Consider the following 19347-nt stretch of genomic DNA (forward strand, 5'->3'; position numbering starts at 1 on the left):
CATAAACATCCACACACACACACACACACACACACACACAATGTGGAGCTGCAGTGGAGCACAGCTAATTCCGCCGCCCTGAGCGATCATGTCACATTCAAACCTACTGAGAATTAGGTCAGAAAGCTCAGGCGACTGTGTGTGTGTGTGTGTGTGTGTGTGTGTGTGTCCTCTTCTTGTGTATTTGATAGGAAAGACATGACCTTGGTTCAAGACAAAAGGCAAAGGGCTTATGATGAACCTGGTCAGGAGGACTCCACTACATGCCGTGTTTAATATAAACATGTCTCAGTGTTTCACCAGCACTTCCTCTTCAGAGTGCTGATGAAGCTGCCATTAGATTGTATTCCTCCGCCGGTCAGCGCTGATTGCATGTTTCCTGAAAGCTGCTGATGGACAGTGATTGTTTCTGACTGCGCACGCACACACACACACACACACACACACACACGTATATATATATGACACTGTTCTGATCATTGAAAATGTTCAAAAGATCCACTCTGCAAATGTTTCATGAGGGAGGAAATTCACTCAACACGTTTGTCGGACTCCTAGGATACACACACGTGTGTGTGTTGTTTGGTGAAATGAACACGGGGTTGTGCGGCGGCGTCGGAGTGACGCTACGTGGCCCGTTTGTGACCTTTAATCCATAAGGTGGCGGTAATGCGCTTGAAAGCAGTTTGCTAACTGCCTTTAAACAACAAAAGAGAAGAAGAAGAAGAAGAAGAAGAACTTTAACCCCCCCTGACCCGGGCTGCTCTAAACGCAGCCTCATTCTAAATGAATGGGAGGACCGCCGGAACGGCAGGAATGCCGGATTTGGTCTGAAACTTGTTTACAAAAAACTCCACAGGGCACCTTTAACATCAACCCTCATATCATATTATACATTTCACAGCTTCCACGTTTGCTTACTGTCACCTCTCTAATATTTACGGTGATGGGTGAGCTCAGTTTCTTGTCTCTGCAAGTTGATCTCCAAAGCGAACTGAAATGAATTGAAACCTGAGCGGCTGCCTAAAAATGAAATGCCTACGGAACGAACGGCGTGCTTGGGATGGAATGCAGTTTACGGTGCTAAACCGTGGCAAAACCACTGGTATTGGACGTAAAATGATGTAAATATATCATATGGCATACAGCTGATTAGGTGACACTGTCATTTTTATTAGATCCTCGTCGATTGAACTGGATTAGTTCAGGCTTGTCCTTTACTGCAAGCTTGTCTCAAGTGATATTGACAGAAACTATAATCAATAGATCAATAATCAGCCACCAAATGGATTAAATGAAGTAATACTTACGAAGCCAAAACAACAAACACAGCATGGTAACATGGACAATGACAATGAGGGAAGATGTTATCAGCAGAAGAGAAATGTATACGATGAGCACGCAATCAGATAAGGTGAATGAGGGGGTGATCTCGGATCAAGAATAAAATGTTCTTTATGCTACATATTTTCATAAACTACTGAGGCACGCGAAACAATAAAAGCCTCTGAGAGACGACGTCCGCTGCCTTTTCAGACTCATCTCATCTGATCAGCAAAAAAAAAAACCAAACTAAACCAGTTTTACCTTCGGGGTTGAATGCTCCTGCCTCATCGTCTTTTGCATGACCCGGAACTCGTACTCCGCTCGGTTGTGGTCCTGGAAGAGAAATCGAGTTTAGTCTGCAGCAGTTCCCCCCCGATGCCGCTGTCTGTTAGTAAGCAGTAGGAGAGGAGATCCGCTCAGAAGGGAGACAACAGCCTGTTAGCATGAAGTTTAGTAAAGTGGTGTGCTTATATTCGAGTGCAGGCCAGCTTAGCAGAATACTAACATATGGCTCAGTAAACGCCCCCCCCCAAAACAAAATGCAGTCAGAACTGAGTGTGTGTAGCCATGTAACAGCAATAGAGTAAACCGAGAGGCATGAAGAGGTGCTGTACTATGCGCAGAAGAGGAAACTGGATCACTAGAAAACAAAGCGGAGGGTTAGAAGTCTCTCTTGGCTTGAAGGTCCGTGTGTCCAGCTTAACGTACAGATGGAAAACAGACAGACGAGAAAGACCCAAACGAGCGTAGACTCGGGCCCGCAGGCAAAGGTTTGATTTGAAGTGTAAAAAAAAAAAAAAAGCATTTAAAGTGCTCGGTAACAATTTTAGTGACCCATTGTCACTGATTCAAGCTTATATGAGTGGACATTTAGAACAAGCCGTCCTGCGTGGTGGATCTCTTTCGGGCCCCCGTTCCAAGGTTGCGTGGATTTTGGAACATATTTTCAGGCTTTTTGAGAAATCTATGGGTTTGACATACCACCGTCTTCCCAGCCCGCATGTCCACGTGAGGCCCCATAAGGGCTAAAAAGCGAGCCTGGGCTGGAACTGTGTAAACAATGTGGGGCTCATACTTTATGGATTCAATATCAGGCGCTACTTATACATGGCCCTACATGACTGTGTGGGCCTTGTGGGCGAGGAGAACATTGGACAAAAGGGTCCCCCCTCTGATAACCACTTCTTTCATCGGGCCATTACTCAACAACCTATCGGGAACTTGAGTCACCGAGGGCTGAAATAATTATACCAGCTACATAAGTTATAATAAGCCATTTGCATGCAGAGTGGCTGAGTTACACTCAGTTCTACTGTGGCTTGGTGGCATATTCCACTTTTCTAGTCAGGAGACTTTGAAATTGTTTCAGTATACCGCCTCCGAAATAAAAACGTGTATATATAAAATAAGGCTGAGGTTTAGGAGTAGTTGCTGCGTGGAGCCACCGGAACCACCGGGGCAGGACCTGTTTTGGTCCTTTTACAGTGTTTAACAAAAGGTGCACCACCTCTTCTGTTTGACTTTAAAGGTGTGTGTTTCTTCACTTTGTGTGTGTGTGTGTGTGTGTGTGTGTGTGTGTGTGTGTGGGGAGGGCGCAGTTGTGTCTTGTTTAACGAGGACATCTTTTCAAAAGGAAAGGAAAGGAAGAAAGAGGAGAGAGAGAGAGACGGGAGCTATGAGTCAATGGACTGTCCAGTCAACTCTGCTGCCGTCATTAGGCACAAACAGTATTGTGTCCACGGGGACGGCCAGCACACAGAAAGAAAAAAAAAAAACCCCATTAAAACAGGAGCAAATGAAGACGAGAAGGAGATGTCAAGAGAGAAGATTGTTAAGACACCTTGAGGGAGAAAAGGATCTAAAGCAGTGAAGAGAGAGAGAGAGAAAGGTAAGGTTGAAATACGAGAGACGGCGAGAAACGAAGCGAGTTGGATCCAAACCTTATGTTCCTCCTGTAAAATACACCAACACACACACACACACACACACACACACAAACACATAAGGAGAAGATGTCAGTCAGCAGCCATTGTCTCTGAAAATTAAAACACTTAGAGCAATACAGAAAAACCACAAGAACTGAACAAAATCTTTCTCAGTGCGCTGCACACCCCGACCTGAGCCTTCATGTCGGCCTTCATTTTGTGACGCTTGTTATATGAAAGTGTTGTTATGAGTTGTTACAGGGAGTTAGGAGACATACGATAGCAATGGATGGAGACAAAGAGGCTCGTGTCAAGTTAGGAAGTGGGAGCGGGCTCCACAAGCGTTTCAAATGTACGCCTCAGTGTTACTGAACATGAGAAACACACCACCGGTTTGAGTTATTTCAACTCCGTTTCTGAAAATGAGTGTTCTTTCTGTCATTTTTCTTTTTTTTGGAATGGCCCGACGGCTCAAAACACCGCCATAACCATGAGCCTCAGCCAGAGGGGCGAACCGGGGGGGGGGGGGGGGGGGGGGTAGCACATTCCAAAAGGCGTCATTGTTGCACTGGAGAACAATAGTTGGTGAATTCACCCACAACTGACCCAGAATCTAAACGTTTTAAGCTCTGTGATTGGAACATGTAACACCATTTATGGGGAGAATGAATGGGGGCTTTTACTGCTCCTCCCACTTCACAACTCTATACAATACGCAGAATTTATTAATACATTTTGTCACTTTCCCAGGCAGCTATTTGTCTCCATTCATTTCACTGTGCTGGAAATCAGCTTGCGGAGGCTTGTGACTGACTAGTTGATCCATCCCAAAACACCACGTCTCCACGCTGTTGCGTGATAATGCATTTGAAAGTGCAGATTCATTTGAAGAGGCTACATTGCGTCCGCCACGCGGCAGAGATGTTACTTTTGAAACAATAAAGCAGACAAGCAGGCAAGTTTCGAGTTGTCGTGCAGCATACTGCCATGAACGGAAACCAATGGTTTTACTGGGAGCATGTTGTAATCCTTAATTCTAAGTCTACAGGACTAAAATCAACATGAATATGGTCCTTTTAATAATATAATTAGCTGAGTATCTTCAAAATTTACAATGACAAAATATTAGGTTAAAGGAATGGTTTTATGTATTCATTTGTTTTATTTTATTTTGGGACATCCGCTTATTTGCTTTCTTTCCAAGAGTTAAATTAGCCGATCGACACCACTGTCATGTCTGTACGCTAAACCTGAAGCTGTAGCCAGCAGACCATTAGCTTAGCTTAGCATAGAATAAAGACTGGAAACCTAACGGCACCTCTAAAGTTCACTACTTATCCCGTGATATCTAATTTGTTCAATCCGTACGAAAAGGAACACACTGAAGAAATAGTGAAAGCTAGCTTCTGTTTCTTCTAGTATTTATTCTATGCTAAGCTAAGCTAATGGCCTGCTGGCTGCGGCTTCATATTTAGCGTACAGACATGAGAGGGGATATTTCCCAAAATGTCTTATTATCTTAATTATTGTTTTCAACCATACACTCGTGGACGTTTATCTGTCAACATATATATATATATATATATATATATATATATATAGAAAAGCTCTGTGTGGCGTTGTCTCACCTCCTCCTCCTCTCCGAAGCCTGTCAGGTCCCAGATGTAGTTGAGTCGCATCTGCCGTCTCTTCCAGTGCTCCATGAAGAGGACGGCTACAAAACCAAACGTACACAGCAAACTAAACACAGGCTCAAGCTCAAACTCATTGCATGTCCCTGGGCACTTCTCTCTGTATATATACCAACACCACCATCTTTCTTTACACATGGCACCTGAAATTTAACACAATTGATCAAATGAACACGAAGTTATGCGCATGAACATATACAATCAACAGCTGAGAAGTGACTACATTTGATGAGGTGATGTGTTTTCTTTTTTATGTACACCTTCTGTACAGATTTAGTGTGTGGCCACTTGCAGACTATGTAGGGTTCCAACATGATATCACAGAATTATTTTAGACTCTGACATTTCAACTAATATTGTGACTACTTGTCAGCTTGCTCCTCACTATATACATAGCTAGATGATTGTAGTGTTTGCAATTTTAATTGACAATATTCCATTTTTTGCCGTTGTCAGCAAATCCCGTACCTGGTCACATATAATTGTTTCATTTACCAAAAAAAAAAAAAAAAAAAAAAAGGCTCAGTAATTTTCTAAAACAGCTGCTCACTTTTTTTTGTTTTTCACAAGCAGGAAAAAGTTAATTAGTAGGGGGCTACACATTTGGTTGCTGTAGTGAGTATTTGAGTCAAAATAAACTGCAGTGTGTGTGTGTGTGTGTGTGTGTGTGTCCTGGTGATGAAGGAACATGTCACCCAGTGCAACAGCGTGGCTCATTGATGTGTTTTAATAGTTTCTATGGCACAGAGGAAGAAGATATATCAGGCTTTCGTCTGAAGCCCTGCTGTTGCTAACAGATGGCAGTGTGGTTTGGCAGGACATCTGAGGAGGACAGGCTCTGTGTTTACTCAGGAGTTACTTTGTGGATTCCTATTGTAAAATTCACGCGCGCCTAAGTTGCAGTATCCACGTTTTCTACCGAACCCGTGCCGAAAGGATTAAATGGTGCGGTCTATTAACTGGAGCTGTTGTTTGTATGACTGGAAAGCAAACGTGTCCTTACCCCAGAGGGCCATGAAGATGGAGAAGAAGACGGTGGCAGGGTTGTCGAACAGGTGGCTGGCTCGGGCTGTACCGCACGCCGTCACCAGCTTCCAGTAGCTGCAGGCGCGGTCGCACAGCGGACACATGGTGATGTTGTTCCTGGGATCGCAAATCTCCATGCTGACAAAACAGGGATGGACGGAAGCGATTCAATATTGGAAAGGGGTAGGAGACGGCAAAAGAATGGCGCAGAGGGACCATGACAAGAGTTTAGATTCAGGTTACACGGCAACAACGAAAAATAGATCAAAGTAACGAGACCTCATCCACCTTTGATGGTATTTAGGATATGAAGGACTTCAGATTGATTACACTGATCTGGATAAATGAATCTATCACAGTGTCTGAATCTAGTTTAGCCATGAAACAGCCCTGCTCATTGATTTGCAGCCTTGTGGCCTAATACCCCTGGGGATGGAGGAAGAGGAAGGAAGAGTTTCTTCATCATGAAGGGTATGGCCAAATCTCTGATGGCTGAAATTTCTATGACCTCACGAAATATGTTGTATCGTCACATTGCCAAACACTAACTGACGCTGTACACGTAAAGTCCGTAATGACTCGGTGTGGAAATAGACCCAAAGCTTCAGCTCGTGTTTATGTAAACAGTCGGAGTCATGTCGAGGGTGTGGTCTAAGCCTGGTGTTTACCATCGGGGTGCGCGCACACAGGTCTCCATCCGCCATTAACAAGTCGTGTGGCCCGCTTGCAAGTGAAAAAAAACAGCCAGTGGGTTATGATTCGTTAACCCTGTTTTCAAATCAACTGGTTTTAAGAATTCTTAGAAAGTAATTAAGTGAGTAAGATTCACATCAAATTGGCACTCGATCCTAGAACGTTTTAGACAACTTCATTTGTATTGGACGCAACCTTTCTTTGGCCCAATTGAGACGAACCAAAACTTAACAAATGACGAATGACAAAAAAGGTTGTAAAAGTTGTAAAAGTTGTAAAAGTGCTGGCACAGATCATAGCGCAGTGACCCCGAGCAGGTGAAGCGGTGGATATTTGCAGCTCAGTCAATGTATTTTGCCTCGTAACACCAGTTGTTAGTCAGCTGGCAGGTCGGATTAAAGACAACCACAGCCAAAGACAAGACAGTTCGAGGCAACCCATCCTGGAAATAGCTTCAACACTTTTTGGTGCCTACCAAAAATGTGCATCATCGGAAACCCGTCTGAAAAAGCTGTCATCAAATGTCCGGTCAGATCCCTGGTCTTGTCCACTCGCTCTTTGATCAGACACTTTCTGATCTCAATCATAATAAAAGCGTTCTGAGGAAAAGCGCGTTTATAAGTATCAAAAAAGTAAAGGTGTCCAAAAAAAAAAGCATTATTTTGGTACTGAAAGTCAGTATTGAAAAGGAATGCGATAACAATACCCAGCCCACCTTAAGATACAGGTGAATGGATCTAAGCACAAAGCGCAAAAAACCTCCTATCTGCAAAATGATCCAGGAAAAGTGGGGAAAAACCTCCTGTTGTTCACTTTGCGAGGCGCTAATACCTTGTCGGTATTGTTAACACACAACATAGTAATATAGTCCCAAAACAGTGTATTATGTGTTGGGTATCCTTAACAAATAGCATTCTGCAAGAAAACAACAAGTTTTTTTTTTGGTTTCTCAAAAAAGTGCATTTTTCTGATAGGAGGTTTTGCTCTTCGGCCATCGACATGTTGTTAGCTCTGCGTTTAAAACCCTGCTGGATGCGAGATACACGCTGACGCTGTTAGACTGTGAGTATAAAGGGAAAAAAGGGACCACATTCTTTTACAAGATATTCCATTTGGCAGTGGATGAAAAAAGAAAATGCATGCATGGGGAAAGGTGTGTGTGTGTGTGTGTGTGTGTGTGTGTGTGTACCTCGGTATGTTATCATCGACAGTGGCACAGCCGTAGAGGAACACAATGACTCCTACGATGGCCGCAGGGATCAGCATCTGGGTGTAGACTCCTAACCAGGCAAAATACAGTCCAACCTTCTCCCCGAAATACTTCCTGCGGGAGGAGATACCGAAAAGGCTTTATTTACGGGACGTCGCCGTCAAATGAACTACGACAACGAACTGCTTGTTAACACCCTAACCCACGATGTGTATGCGTTACATCAGTGCTGCAGTCCCTGACCAGAAAGGGGTTTAACTATGTCGGGTTCAGCTCCTGGAACCCACTGAGCTCAGCACACGACTGCCGCCTCTGTTAATCTGCTCCTCATCGGCCTTTGTTTTTCTCGCAGGCTGCTGAAGGCAGTTAATGCGGCCGTGGCAGACGTGAGGCCTGTAACACATCAGAGCACTGCTATGGGTCTGACCTGATGAGCCCGATAGGCTGGTACTTGTAGAAGACACTGTAGCTGGCCCACTCCTCGTACAGCAGCTGTGGAGAGACGCAGGGTCAGTGATTACCATAAATGCGTTACATTATATATTAGAGGCATTATCCGCAAGTCTGTCCCTTTCATCAGTATCACAAAATCAGCGAGTCACTTCTCTAATGCGCTAAAGAAGCACTGTACATGCAAATATGCCAGTGATCATATCTGCACGCATGCTATAAATCAGGTCTTTAATATATTTATATGTATGTAGAACTACTTTTTTTGCAGTCCTAACAAACACATTTATATGCAAATCCCTGCTGCATGATGCATGATTTACAATCATCATCAAACAGCTGACTGCGTCCGTGAGCCGCTCCCACCACTCGTAGGCAAAGGGCACACAAATCGCTTCATGCTCAACCTGGAATCTCAACATTCTTGAGCCGAGGAAAAACCCATTTCTTTAGCACGTACGCGCGCGCGCGCATGTATAATTATGATGCTGTGGAGGCACCAAGCCAAAGCGTTTGTGATGCTGGAGAACAACGCGGGGGGAATTATTAGGCTGTTGCCTTAGTGACACACAGCCTACAGTGTAATTATGGAGAGTGTTAGCAGGGGAGGAGATGACTTCAGGCTCAGCATGAGCTCTTACTTTCCAATCGCCTGGTTCATGTTATACTTGTACAGTGGGAGGTAAAAGGCTCAGAAATGCAAACCCCCCCCCCCCCCAAAAAAAAAACGCTGTCTCAGTCAGTTTGTTCCTCATTTATCTAAAACAATCCCTAATGACACCACTAATTGAGTGACAGGTTTCAGTTTCAGTCTAGATGTTGTATTGCCGCGTTGCATTCAGGACAAGCCCGTCAAAATTCATTTAAAATAAAACCACATTTTCAGAAGCTAATCCACTGATTCATTCCCAAATGGGAAATGACATTTTAGGGAACGAATTACATTACAATTTGATTAAATGATTTTATTTTAATATCAGGGGCCCTGGACTTTCACAGTTAGCATGCTGATCTGTCCTGGTTTATTACTCAGTATCAAAGGAAGGAACATTTTTGTACTTTTTCTGTACTTGGCTTTGAGTTGGACCAGAGGTAAATGCAGCAACTAGCCCCCCTGGGTTAGCTGGCCTCAGTAACTGCACAGGATTCTACCTCCGGCCAAGCTAAGCTAAGCTAGCTGGCTAGTTGGCGAGGCAACTGGCTACAACCTGTTTTACCAGAGGCACCTTTTGTGTATCTCTTGACCTAATTTAATCAAATTGAAAGTTTATAATTGTAATTTTAATTTGAAATAAAAATGAAATCTGAACTGACAAACGCTTTTCAGTGTGGCCCAAAGACCATAATGACACCTGGATGAGATAAGATGTGCATGTACGCTTTTCATTTTCAAATTGGTGGACAAGCTGGAGAATGAAAATTTAAATTTAAACGATGTCCTGATCATTTCTTGTAGCCATCAGTTCTCCCAGGACTCTTTTGAGCAATCTGGACAAGTCGACCTGGACAGGATGTAACATGTGATTGGCTGAAACGCCATTCCACTGCTCTGGGTTTGTTGCAATGTCTGCTTAGTATAAGTATATGGGCTGGTTTATTGAAAATAAAAGGCAGGGTAGTGTAGCTTCAGGTTGTTGAAGTGGACTTGCTCCACAGTACTCACCTTCCTGTCGTTAGGCTCTGCATTCACCCCCTCAATGTCTCCCTGTAACACACACACACACACACGAACACACACAGTTTGTTTCATCTTCAATGACTTCTGCAATTTAACACAAAACGATGAGTCGCCATTTGTCACAAATATTTTCATATTGGAAACTCACTGAATTGGGATAATTCTCTCCGTTGTAAGTAAAAAGCCCCCCCCCCCCCCCCAACATGTGACGGTAATACTTACATCATGCAGAGGATATGCAGACGTATAGACACCGTTGGCTAGCAGACTGGTGATCCCTGTAAAAAGGCATATTCAACAGGATTATAATCCAGGGGGGAGACACGCACACTCACACACACACACACACACACACACACACACACACACACACACACACAGCAGAAGAAGAGCTCTGGAGGACGATTCACCCAAAGCTAAACCCAGAAATGACTGACGTTACATTTCCTCTTTGGAACTTCATGGTGGCTGAATTACAACGTTGCTGAAGAGTTACATGTAGAAGGATTTCCCCGACACATATGTAGCTCCATCACCTTTCCATCACTTTCATTTTAGTATTTCTTGTAGTAACTGAAAAAAAACGTGAAACATACCCGAAAGGATGAATCTGATTTATTACAATTGAGGTTTTATTTTTATTTTTTTGCTAACACAACATATTCAGATATAAACCACTTTATTTGGTGGTTAAACTGACAATAAGTGCATCAGGAATGTTGCTAATAATCACTCACTGTACAGGAAAACTGCGTGCGCACAACTACAGCAAGTAGAGTCAATATGAGTTCAACCAGGGCACGGTGGAGGTTTACAACAGACAGTTAATAATAATTTCACGATTTGCTTTGTTGATTTCTTCTTAACGATGTCGCCGTGTTTCCAGATCTCAGCCACTAACTGGCCGAAACTACAAAAAATAAGACCTACGTTTTCGATGAACCAGAATGATGCTTTAAAAGCTAAAACGCAAAGAACGCTACTGTTAGCAACATTGTACTGTACGGAATATATCTGCACGTGCATTTTGACCGACTGCGCGCGATCCGACCCTTTTTCAGCTCCCGAAGACCCGTAAAAACAAAAGTTTAGACTTGATCAAATCCTGACGTGTTCCAATGAACTATTCCCTTTCCTGCTTAATGTTCCGCAACGCTTCTGTGCACGCTGTCTACTACGACAAATCGTCTGTTTGACTTGATTTTCTCTCCACCACTCCTTGAGCTCCGTTTCCTCTTAAAACGTGCACAGATTCCTTACATTTTCTCCAGCTGCCAGTTACATAGCCATGGTATGAATAACCCCACCAGTTACACTGTATTGCATAGATAACACAGTTGCATGCAGGTAGCCGACGTTTGGCACGATGGCACAGACGGTCCCACACCCTGCACTCCTCTGTGGTGGTAAATTACGCCACACCCCGATGAAAAGAGGAGCCGCATTAATTGCATATTGATTGATCCAGGCAGAGGTCTTACCCATGGAGTATTTGGCTCTGGTGCATCTTGTCCTCTTCAGTACCTCATAGACCTGACGACACAACACAAACATTAGAAACTCCTACGCCAATAAGCGATAAAATACGAGAATATAAGGGAGGAGGGGGAGCGGAATGTCTTATTGTATAACATTGCTGCTGATCATCTCAGTGTGAAACACAGAGTTGTGCTGATGAGAGCCGGAGCTCCGCTGGGAGCCGACGACTGCGTTGATTGAGGGAGCTCCATCCAATAACGAGAAGCCAATCACATCACCCAGTCATTAGTCGAGCACCGCGAAGCGTGGTTGTGTGGGTGTATGTGTGTGTGTGTGTGTGTGACGCAGATTCACAGAATGTATTCGTTTTGTCATGGGGCCCACTCCCAGAGTCACACGGAAGGAGGGGTCCTACTGCTCAGGGAGAGCGCAGGGTGTCGGGTCTGTGTTGTTCGGTCTATGCAGAAATATCATAACATCATACACAGGCTGTGGAGCCACCCATTCATCCACTGAAACCAATACTTACTATTGAGTTCCTGGTCTTGCTGTCAAAGAACTTGTCCCTGTCCGACAGATCGAATCTGGCAAAAAAAAAAAAAAGAAAAGAACAAAACATGTTGCAGATCCAGAGAAAGAGTGCAGACTGAAAATCACAGCGTGTCTTTTAATAATATGCCTTTCTTTACTTCATTGGAAAGAATAACAGAGTTGTGCAGAGTTAAAGCTGGGGTAGCCCGTTTTATTTTGGCATCATTGGGTAAAAGATACATAATAAACTTCCAGGATATTATTATATATATAGATTATATAAAACTAGGGCTGGCTGAAAAACTGCCTTTCCCCAAAACTGTTAATGTTCTTAATATAATGCTAACGTGGCGTTTGCCGTCCGCCGGGTACACAGCAAACTGAGATTAAAGCTGCGCCAGACAAGATTTCATGTCACAATAGACTTGCTGCCTCAGTTCTAATAAATGACACAGTAAGAACAAAGGACAAATTAAAGTAGACTGTAGAGCCCCTTGAGGCGAAGTGTTCCATTGACTTGACTTGTCGCCATTGGCAGATATTGCAGGAGAAGCGTTTTGGTGATGTGTTCAGTGTTAATTTACTGTCCCATATGTTGGCTGCAGGTGTCACGGGGAGACAAAAACACCTGGGTGCACGAGCAAATTTGAGAGCGCAAGTTGCTCCTCTTGAGTTGAAAACAAGAAACACTCGAATGAACGAATGAATGCAATTGTTAGAAGAGAAGCACTTCTAACCCTAAGCATTTCATCAAGATGACTGAGTGGGCAGCTGCTGTCAGTCACTGGCTGCTCGTGCTGCTGGTGGTGCCTGTTGGTCTTCACTGAAAAAGTGGGAAAAAAAAAAAAACCAGTCCTCCGAGCCTCCTGACAGACAGCGTCAATCTGAAAGTTAGACCTGGGGGTTCATTTAGTCATTTATTTAGTCCCGGAGTAACAATTCAATTCAAGACTCGCCTAAATGTAGAATCCTGTCTAATATCCACAGACTGAGTTAACGTGGGTTTGAAAACCACTTCACATTGTGAGCTGTAACTAGGCTTAATCCCAGGGAACTGATGAAGACTAAGTGATGGAGAAGATGTGGAGGGAGATCTCCCTGCTAGCTGTTAGTCAGAGCTGTAAATATAGCTGCCCACTGCCCACTCTCTCCTCCATACATCCCAGCAGGCTGACATTTATGCAAAGACATTCTTCTTCTTCTTCTTCTTCTGCGATCACTGCCTTTGAAAGTGGTTGTACTTGTTGGGGCTGAACAGGACGCATCGGTGAAGCCATGACTTCTGTCTGTAGTTAATCCAATTAGTCAGTCTGCATGCTTTATTTATTCTTTTTTTTTTTTTTTGCTGTTTTCAAAATCCTCCAACACGGGGTTGAGAAAAATGCAAATGACGTTTGTGATTCAGGCTAGCTGCGTTCGTTTCCTCGGGGGAGAGAAAGCTGAGGGATCGGAGCTCCAGCAGAATGCAGCAGGAGAGTCACGCTTCAGCCTTCCCTGCCATGCTGGAGTCAGACAGCTTGATAGGCTTGCGTGGGGTGATTTTTCAGTCCAATTTACACCTCTGTGGTTGTTACTTCTCCGTGCTGTCTCAATAATGAAATCCCCTCTGCGGGTAAAGGCTTCCAATTCAACTTGGATATGAAGCAGAAAAAATTACATCGGCTCCGATTACAAAATGCTCGCAAAGTTTAAGGTTTCTTCTGTCGGATTTCAGATTTGCAAAAAATCAGAGAAGTAACTTACATCAAACAGCTGGGGATGCTTTTCCCGCCTTGATCTCTCGCTTAAGGGTGTATGTTAAGGAAATATCTCCCTGCGCTGTGGGATTATTACGGTAGTTGTAGGGGATGTGTTCGCTTGGATATGCCTCGAGTGAGGTGTGACATGGCACATGTCTGCGATGTTGCTGCTCACTGATGGTTTAACTCAGACTCTGAGCACACATGCTAACCGTATGGGCTGTTATCATTTGGCGCGACACAGCTAAAACTGAATTGGGTTGAGTTGAACACATGGCCATATTTATTTCAGAGAATGTCTCCATTCACGGAGAGACGCTATTAGTCTACCGGCCGAGTGCAGTGGGTGTTTATCAGATCCGCGACGCTGCCTGCTGTTGCTGGAGTGCAGGCCAGAAAAACCAAAACAATGAGCTAAGAGGGGGTAAAGAACGCCATAGAGAGGGCTGGGTGATAATTGTCTGTCAGTTCATCAGAATATCAGAATATTGATCAGTGCCGAAACAAACAAACAAAGGACTGACTTGGCATGTTTGAGGGATGTGGTGGTACCGTTGATCAATATGTTGATTGCAGGGTGTGATTGTGTCGACCCAGTGTACATGCGTGATTCATATGATTAAATGCATTTCGCTGGGTGCGTAGGCCACAGCAGCCGTGGCGAAACAGATGAGTATGGCAGAATCAGCGCTAGCAAAGCTTGACATGAGATACTGTGGACTGGAATGCAATATGTAGAATGTTAAAATCTGCTTGCTTGGTTGGGTTATTGTCAAATGATTAGTGTCCGAGTCAAAATTCTGAACAGCTCAGGCGTCTTGTCTTTGCAACTGAAAGCAGGGAGTCGGTCGAGATTTCACTCACAGATGTTGCTTCTCTCTGGAGAAAGGGTGAGAGAGGGACTTCATGCTTTGTGGCCGGTTGGCGTCTACTTTCGGGTGGAGCGGAGCCGTGACTTTGTGAATGAACAGTCGGATCTTCTCCACCACATTACTGCCTTGTTTCACATCGTAAACCTGCAGAGGAGGCAAAAGAACTACATTTAGCTGTAAATTAGAGTAGACTCTGAATATAGTTAATCCTGTATTTACAGGCGGGCCCATTGAGTTAAAATAACAGTTATTTACATGTGACCTGAGAGCAGTGGTAATGTACCAGTTTTTCCAGCAGAGACTTGATCTATAAGGCACTTTGAGAGCCCCGAAAGGTTTGAAAGCGGGCAGTAGGCAGGATTCTCTTCTGTGTTCTAGTTCTAAAATAGCAGTTTGTTTTGTCAGCATTTAAAACAAGCTCATGTTTGATGAGAGTGATTCGAAATGCACCAAAAGCAGACTGTGGGTTCACAATGGCCAGATTAAGAGAAGAGATATTGTTTGTATATATAGCGAACAGAAGAGGACCAAGACTAGACCCTTGCGGGACACCTTCACTAACCTTAAAAGCACTTGACTTGGAACCACTAAAAACTCAGAATCTCCTCAAAAGCTTTCAAACCTTTTAATGTGTTCTTAATCCCGTCCTAAAAAGGGATAACGTGCTATGACCCCTGGTCTAAATCCTGACTGTTGAGGTTGCAATTTGTCTCCGGAGACAAGCAGTTAAGAGTTCACATGGGACTCTAGGGCAGAGTCCCATGTGAACACTCTCAAACAATGCGGTTGCTATTTTTCAGCAGATGTTTTGTGCCAATATCGGACACCTCTGAATTCAACAACTAACTAGTAAAGTAGATTGTTGCTGTGGGGTTTGCGCAGCACAGTCTCTCACTTAGCAAATGTCGGATGGTTGCTCATGCATTTTGAATTCCCATTGGATTACTGTCAAAATCTCATTGGAAAGCTTGAAAGAGCTGCCATCACAAAATGGCCTCATTTGGGGTGTTACAACGCTACATGAATGCAAAGGACAGAGGAACAGGAAACATTCATCTTCACACTTTTCACCACTCCGCACTGCAGCTCTGAGAGTCAGCTTTAGTCCGCCTCTGGGCGAGGAAAAAGCTACAGTAAACGTGCATTTGACAGAAAGGACCGTTTACCTTCTTTGTCGGCATCTTGAGCTTCATGAACTCAGCTTCTCGACACAGAACGCTCCAAGGGGCGTGGATTTTCAAGAATCCAATTCCAGGGATCTTGCTCTGAAATAAAACCAAGGTTTGGATATTTAAATACTATTCTCTATGAACCCATTTGCAGAAACATGGGACGATTCATGCATTTCCAAAACGTATCAACCACCCCTATAGACGATACATTATTAAATACATTATTATTTGACATATGGGGACAAACATTCCAGCCGGCAGAGCAACTCTGTCTGTCTGGTAGAGTCCCAGGAAAATCCTCTGCATCCACTTCAGCACAAACCTGCGTCTTTTTTTTTGCTGCATATGAGATTGCCTCTGCTGCCTCTACTGTTATGTAAAACCACTCATACAATGCCAGACTCACTTCACACCTTTCAGCCCGGCACACTGACCCGTCTGGATACAGAAATACATAACAAGCAATCCATGTATTTCAATATAGAACCTTCAAATGGTCTGTTCCGTCTGCTGATTATACACAATGGCTGACGAAGTGAAACTGTTGCTGCAGCAGGACTGTGATACAAAATGTTCTGTGAAGAGGAATATGGCAAATGGGGTTTACATAAACAGGCAACAACAGGCAAAAAGTACGGAACGTACTTCACATTCTGCAAACAGGAATTTCATTTGAATATATGGAGGCTGGAGTGTGCCATATTGTATATATAGTGAACTGAAGAGGACCAAGACTAGACCCTTGCGGGACACCTTCGCTAACCTTAAAAGCACTTGACTTGGAACCACTAAAAACTCAGAATCTCTTCAAGAGCTTTCAAACCTTTTAATGTCTTCTTAATCCCGTCCTAAAAAGAGATAACGTGCTATGACCCCTGGTCTAAATCCTGACTGAAACTATTTATGAACTGAAAAACAGCCATTATATGGGAATGTCAGTGACTCATTTCTTTAAAGGGTAAATACATTCACGGTTCATTAAATGGATTTGCAAAAAAATGTTGCTGGCTAATGAGAACTCTTGTTATTGATCTGCTCTGTTATACACTGTCCATAATCAATTTAAATTCAGCTATGCTTTATTGCATGACTATTCTGTTACTTTACCCACGCATACAGCATTGTTAGCTTTGTCTGTATATAACATGTTATAGAATGGGACAGAAGAGATTACTTTTTCTTCTGTGATTAATCATTAGTTGTTCTGGGTTGTTACTACCTGACATATGTATACCTTATTACTAATTTTAAAATATCATTAGTAATTATCTTATTGATTGCCTACTTAATTAGTCATGTGCATAACTGTAGACCTACTCTGGTGGCTTACTGATGTTGGCAGATGCTCCAACAGTCCACACAGAAAAAACCCGAACACAGTGTTCAATACGGTAGACAATTAAACCAAAAATTGCAAACACAGTTTCCTGCTTTTTGTTTCTTTTGGTAGGTGGCCATGGTATTTTGTGATAAAACACAAAAAAAAAACATGCTGTACTGATAGAAGAAAATAATAGACTTAGGCAAGGGAAACGTAATTACTGCATATCCATTATTTCCATACGTAACAATTCACTGAGAAAGTAAAAATGATCTAGGTGCACTAAAGCCTCCGTAGACCGTCCATAGGGTGCAGGTTAAATGACAGTGACATGTTGAGTTATTACACTGTGAGTTGCTAAAAGCCTTTATCAGAACATGTCAAGAATCCAGCTGCAGTTTTCTCATGCAGTGTTTAATAGATGATTCACTGTGTGAGGAGCCAATTTGTCTCCATGCGCCTTCTCTACAGGAAAGTGACTAAGAAATGACCAAAAGCTCCTGTCCTCCATTAATGAAAACAAATCTCCCAGCAAACACACAGCAATGACACCAAGAGCTACCAGGAATATAGTGTTGTAAACATCCATGTTTAGATGAGATAAAGATATAAAAAAATAAACATATCAATGTCAAAGTAATGATCTGGAGTCACTTCAAAGATGTGGATTAACTTAAACAAAACCAATTAGCTGATTGTCAACAGATAACCAACTTAGATCAGTCAGTTTGAAATCAAATCTAATATATCTTATAAATCTCATATGTGATGTTATTCTATTATTAAAATATTATAATTGGCTGTTTGTTCTTCACATCAACCACGAGAACAACACAGCCGTAAGCTGAGCCACGCACAACACGGCCTCTGTGCTTGGCAACTGCGAACTCATAGTTCTTCTAGAATGAACGCGTTTTCATTTTCTCTCTGTGGCCACTCGGGCTCTCCGTACTATTCAATTGTCAGGCACATACACTGGATTGATTTGAATAACTTTAATGCACTCGAAGTGTACACTGTGCAACTGTATTATTTAGGAAAATAATACAAGTATCGGATAGGGACTCGGTATCAGATACTTAATCAAATATAATAATTAAATTACTTGATCGGGACATCCACAATCTAAATAGGTGTGAGGAGGTGGGTCTTTTTCTATTTGAAATTTTATCTATGCACGCCAGATTCAGCTGGGTTTTCCCTCGGAGCTGTTTCAGATCTTTGGTCAAGACTGATCTACTACATGGATTGGCATTCACGGTTCCCAGTGTATGAATACGTTCGATCTGCTGACTTTTACATCTGGCACCATCGTCAGGTCAAATATATAATGCGGCCCGTACTTCTTTTTTTTTTTTTTACGGTTTTTAACCAAAACTAATGACATTCCCATCAGACTCAGCTGCACTTTGTGTTCAGTGCTAATTAGCAAATGTTTGCACGCTAACCCGCTAAAGCAACAAGGTCAACAAGGTTTATTATATCTGCTCGACATCAATCTGCTAGCACTATCATTTTTAGACATGTTCTCGCAGAGCTGCTAGCGTGACTTCTTACTCGTTTTAGTGATGAAATGATTTACATCTCCGTAGTTCCACACACACACACATACAGGCTCATGTAACACACTGAGCACCTTCTGTTAGGGACCGTGCCCAGCATCACACACTGAGGCGCAGCTTCAAGCTGAGCCCGTATGTACAACATAATGAACTATTCTCACCTCCTTTCATACAGCTTAACCCCCATTTATTAAAGGTGCAGTGGACAGACAACATAGGTCTCACTGAAGAGCAACAGAATAGTACATTCAATGCTTGGCACTGTTGCTTGACTTCGATCCTAAATGCACCTGATGCATGAGCTCGGGATAATAGCGTAATAGAGTGATTTATTGATCTGTTCAGCAGCCGCATTTCAGAGGGAACGAAGCTGAACTCAAGCGTTTCATGAGACAGAGGAGAAAAAGAAATGGAACTGAAATCTTTCTCTCACACACGGACATTGAAATCCCCAGGAGGACCGGTCCTGTCACTCTCAGGTCCCCCACTATCGGTCACAGGAGCTGAACCTGCCCTGAGACCTGCTGCACATTATACCTCGCTTTGTCTTGTCCTGTCTTTGCCTCGCTCTATGTCGACTGTGAGAAAAACGCCACAAAAAAAGCGACTTGAATGAAGAATGAAAAGAATGAATTCTAGCTCTACACTGCAGTAGAAGAATTATAAAGTCGT

General features: G+C 43.1%; 1 protein-coding gene across 1 annotated transcript in view; it reads right to left on the minus strand.

The window, feature by feature from the left end:
• The window catches only part of ano1a (anoctamin 1, calcium activated chloride channel a), a 41061-nt gene that overhangs the window by 7420 nt on the left and 14294 nt on the right, over positions 1-19347 (minus strand). Inside the window, exons 4-14 of the mRNA XM_070911845.1 lie at positions 15787-15885; positions 14613-14764; positions 12008-12062; positions 11481-11532; positions 10222-10277; positions 9985-10026; positions 8299-8363; positions 7851-7985; positions 5946-6106; positions 4880-4965; positions 1588-1659 (exon numbers count right to left, since the gene is read on the minus strand). Coding sequence (XP_070767946.1) covers positions 1588-1659; positions 4880-4965; positions 5946-6106; positions 7851-7985; positions 8299-8363; positions 9985-10026; positions 10222-10277; positions 11481-11532; positions 12008-12062; positions 14613-14764; positions 15787-15885 — 975 coding nt within the window. The remainder of the gene's footprint in view (positions 1-1587; positions 1660-4879; positions 4966-5945; positions 6107-7850; positions 7986-8298; positions 8364-9984; positions 10027-10221; positions 10278-11480; positions 11533-12007; positions 12063-14612; positions 14765-15786; positions 15886-19347) is intronic.

Source organism: Enoplosus armatus, chromosome 1, assembly GCF_043641665.1.
Source record: "Enoplosus armatus isolate fEnoArm2 chromosome 1, fEnoArm2.hap1, whole genome shotgun sequence".
NCBI classification, from domain to species: Eukaryota; Metazoa; Chordata; class Actinopteri; order Centrarchiformes; family Enoplosidae; genus Enoplosus; species Enoplosus armatus.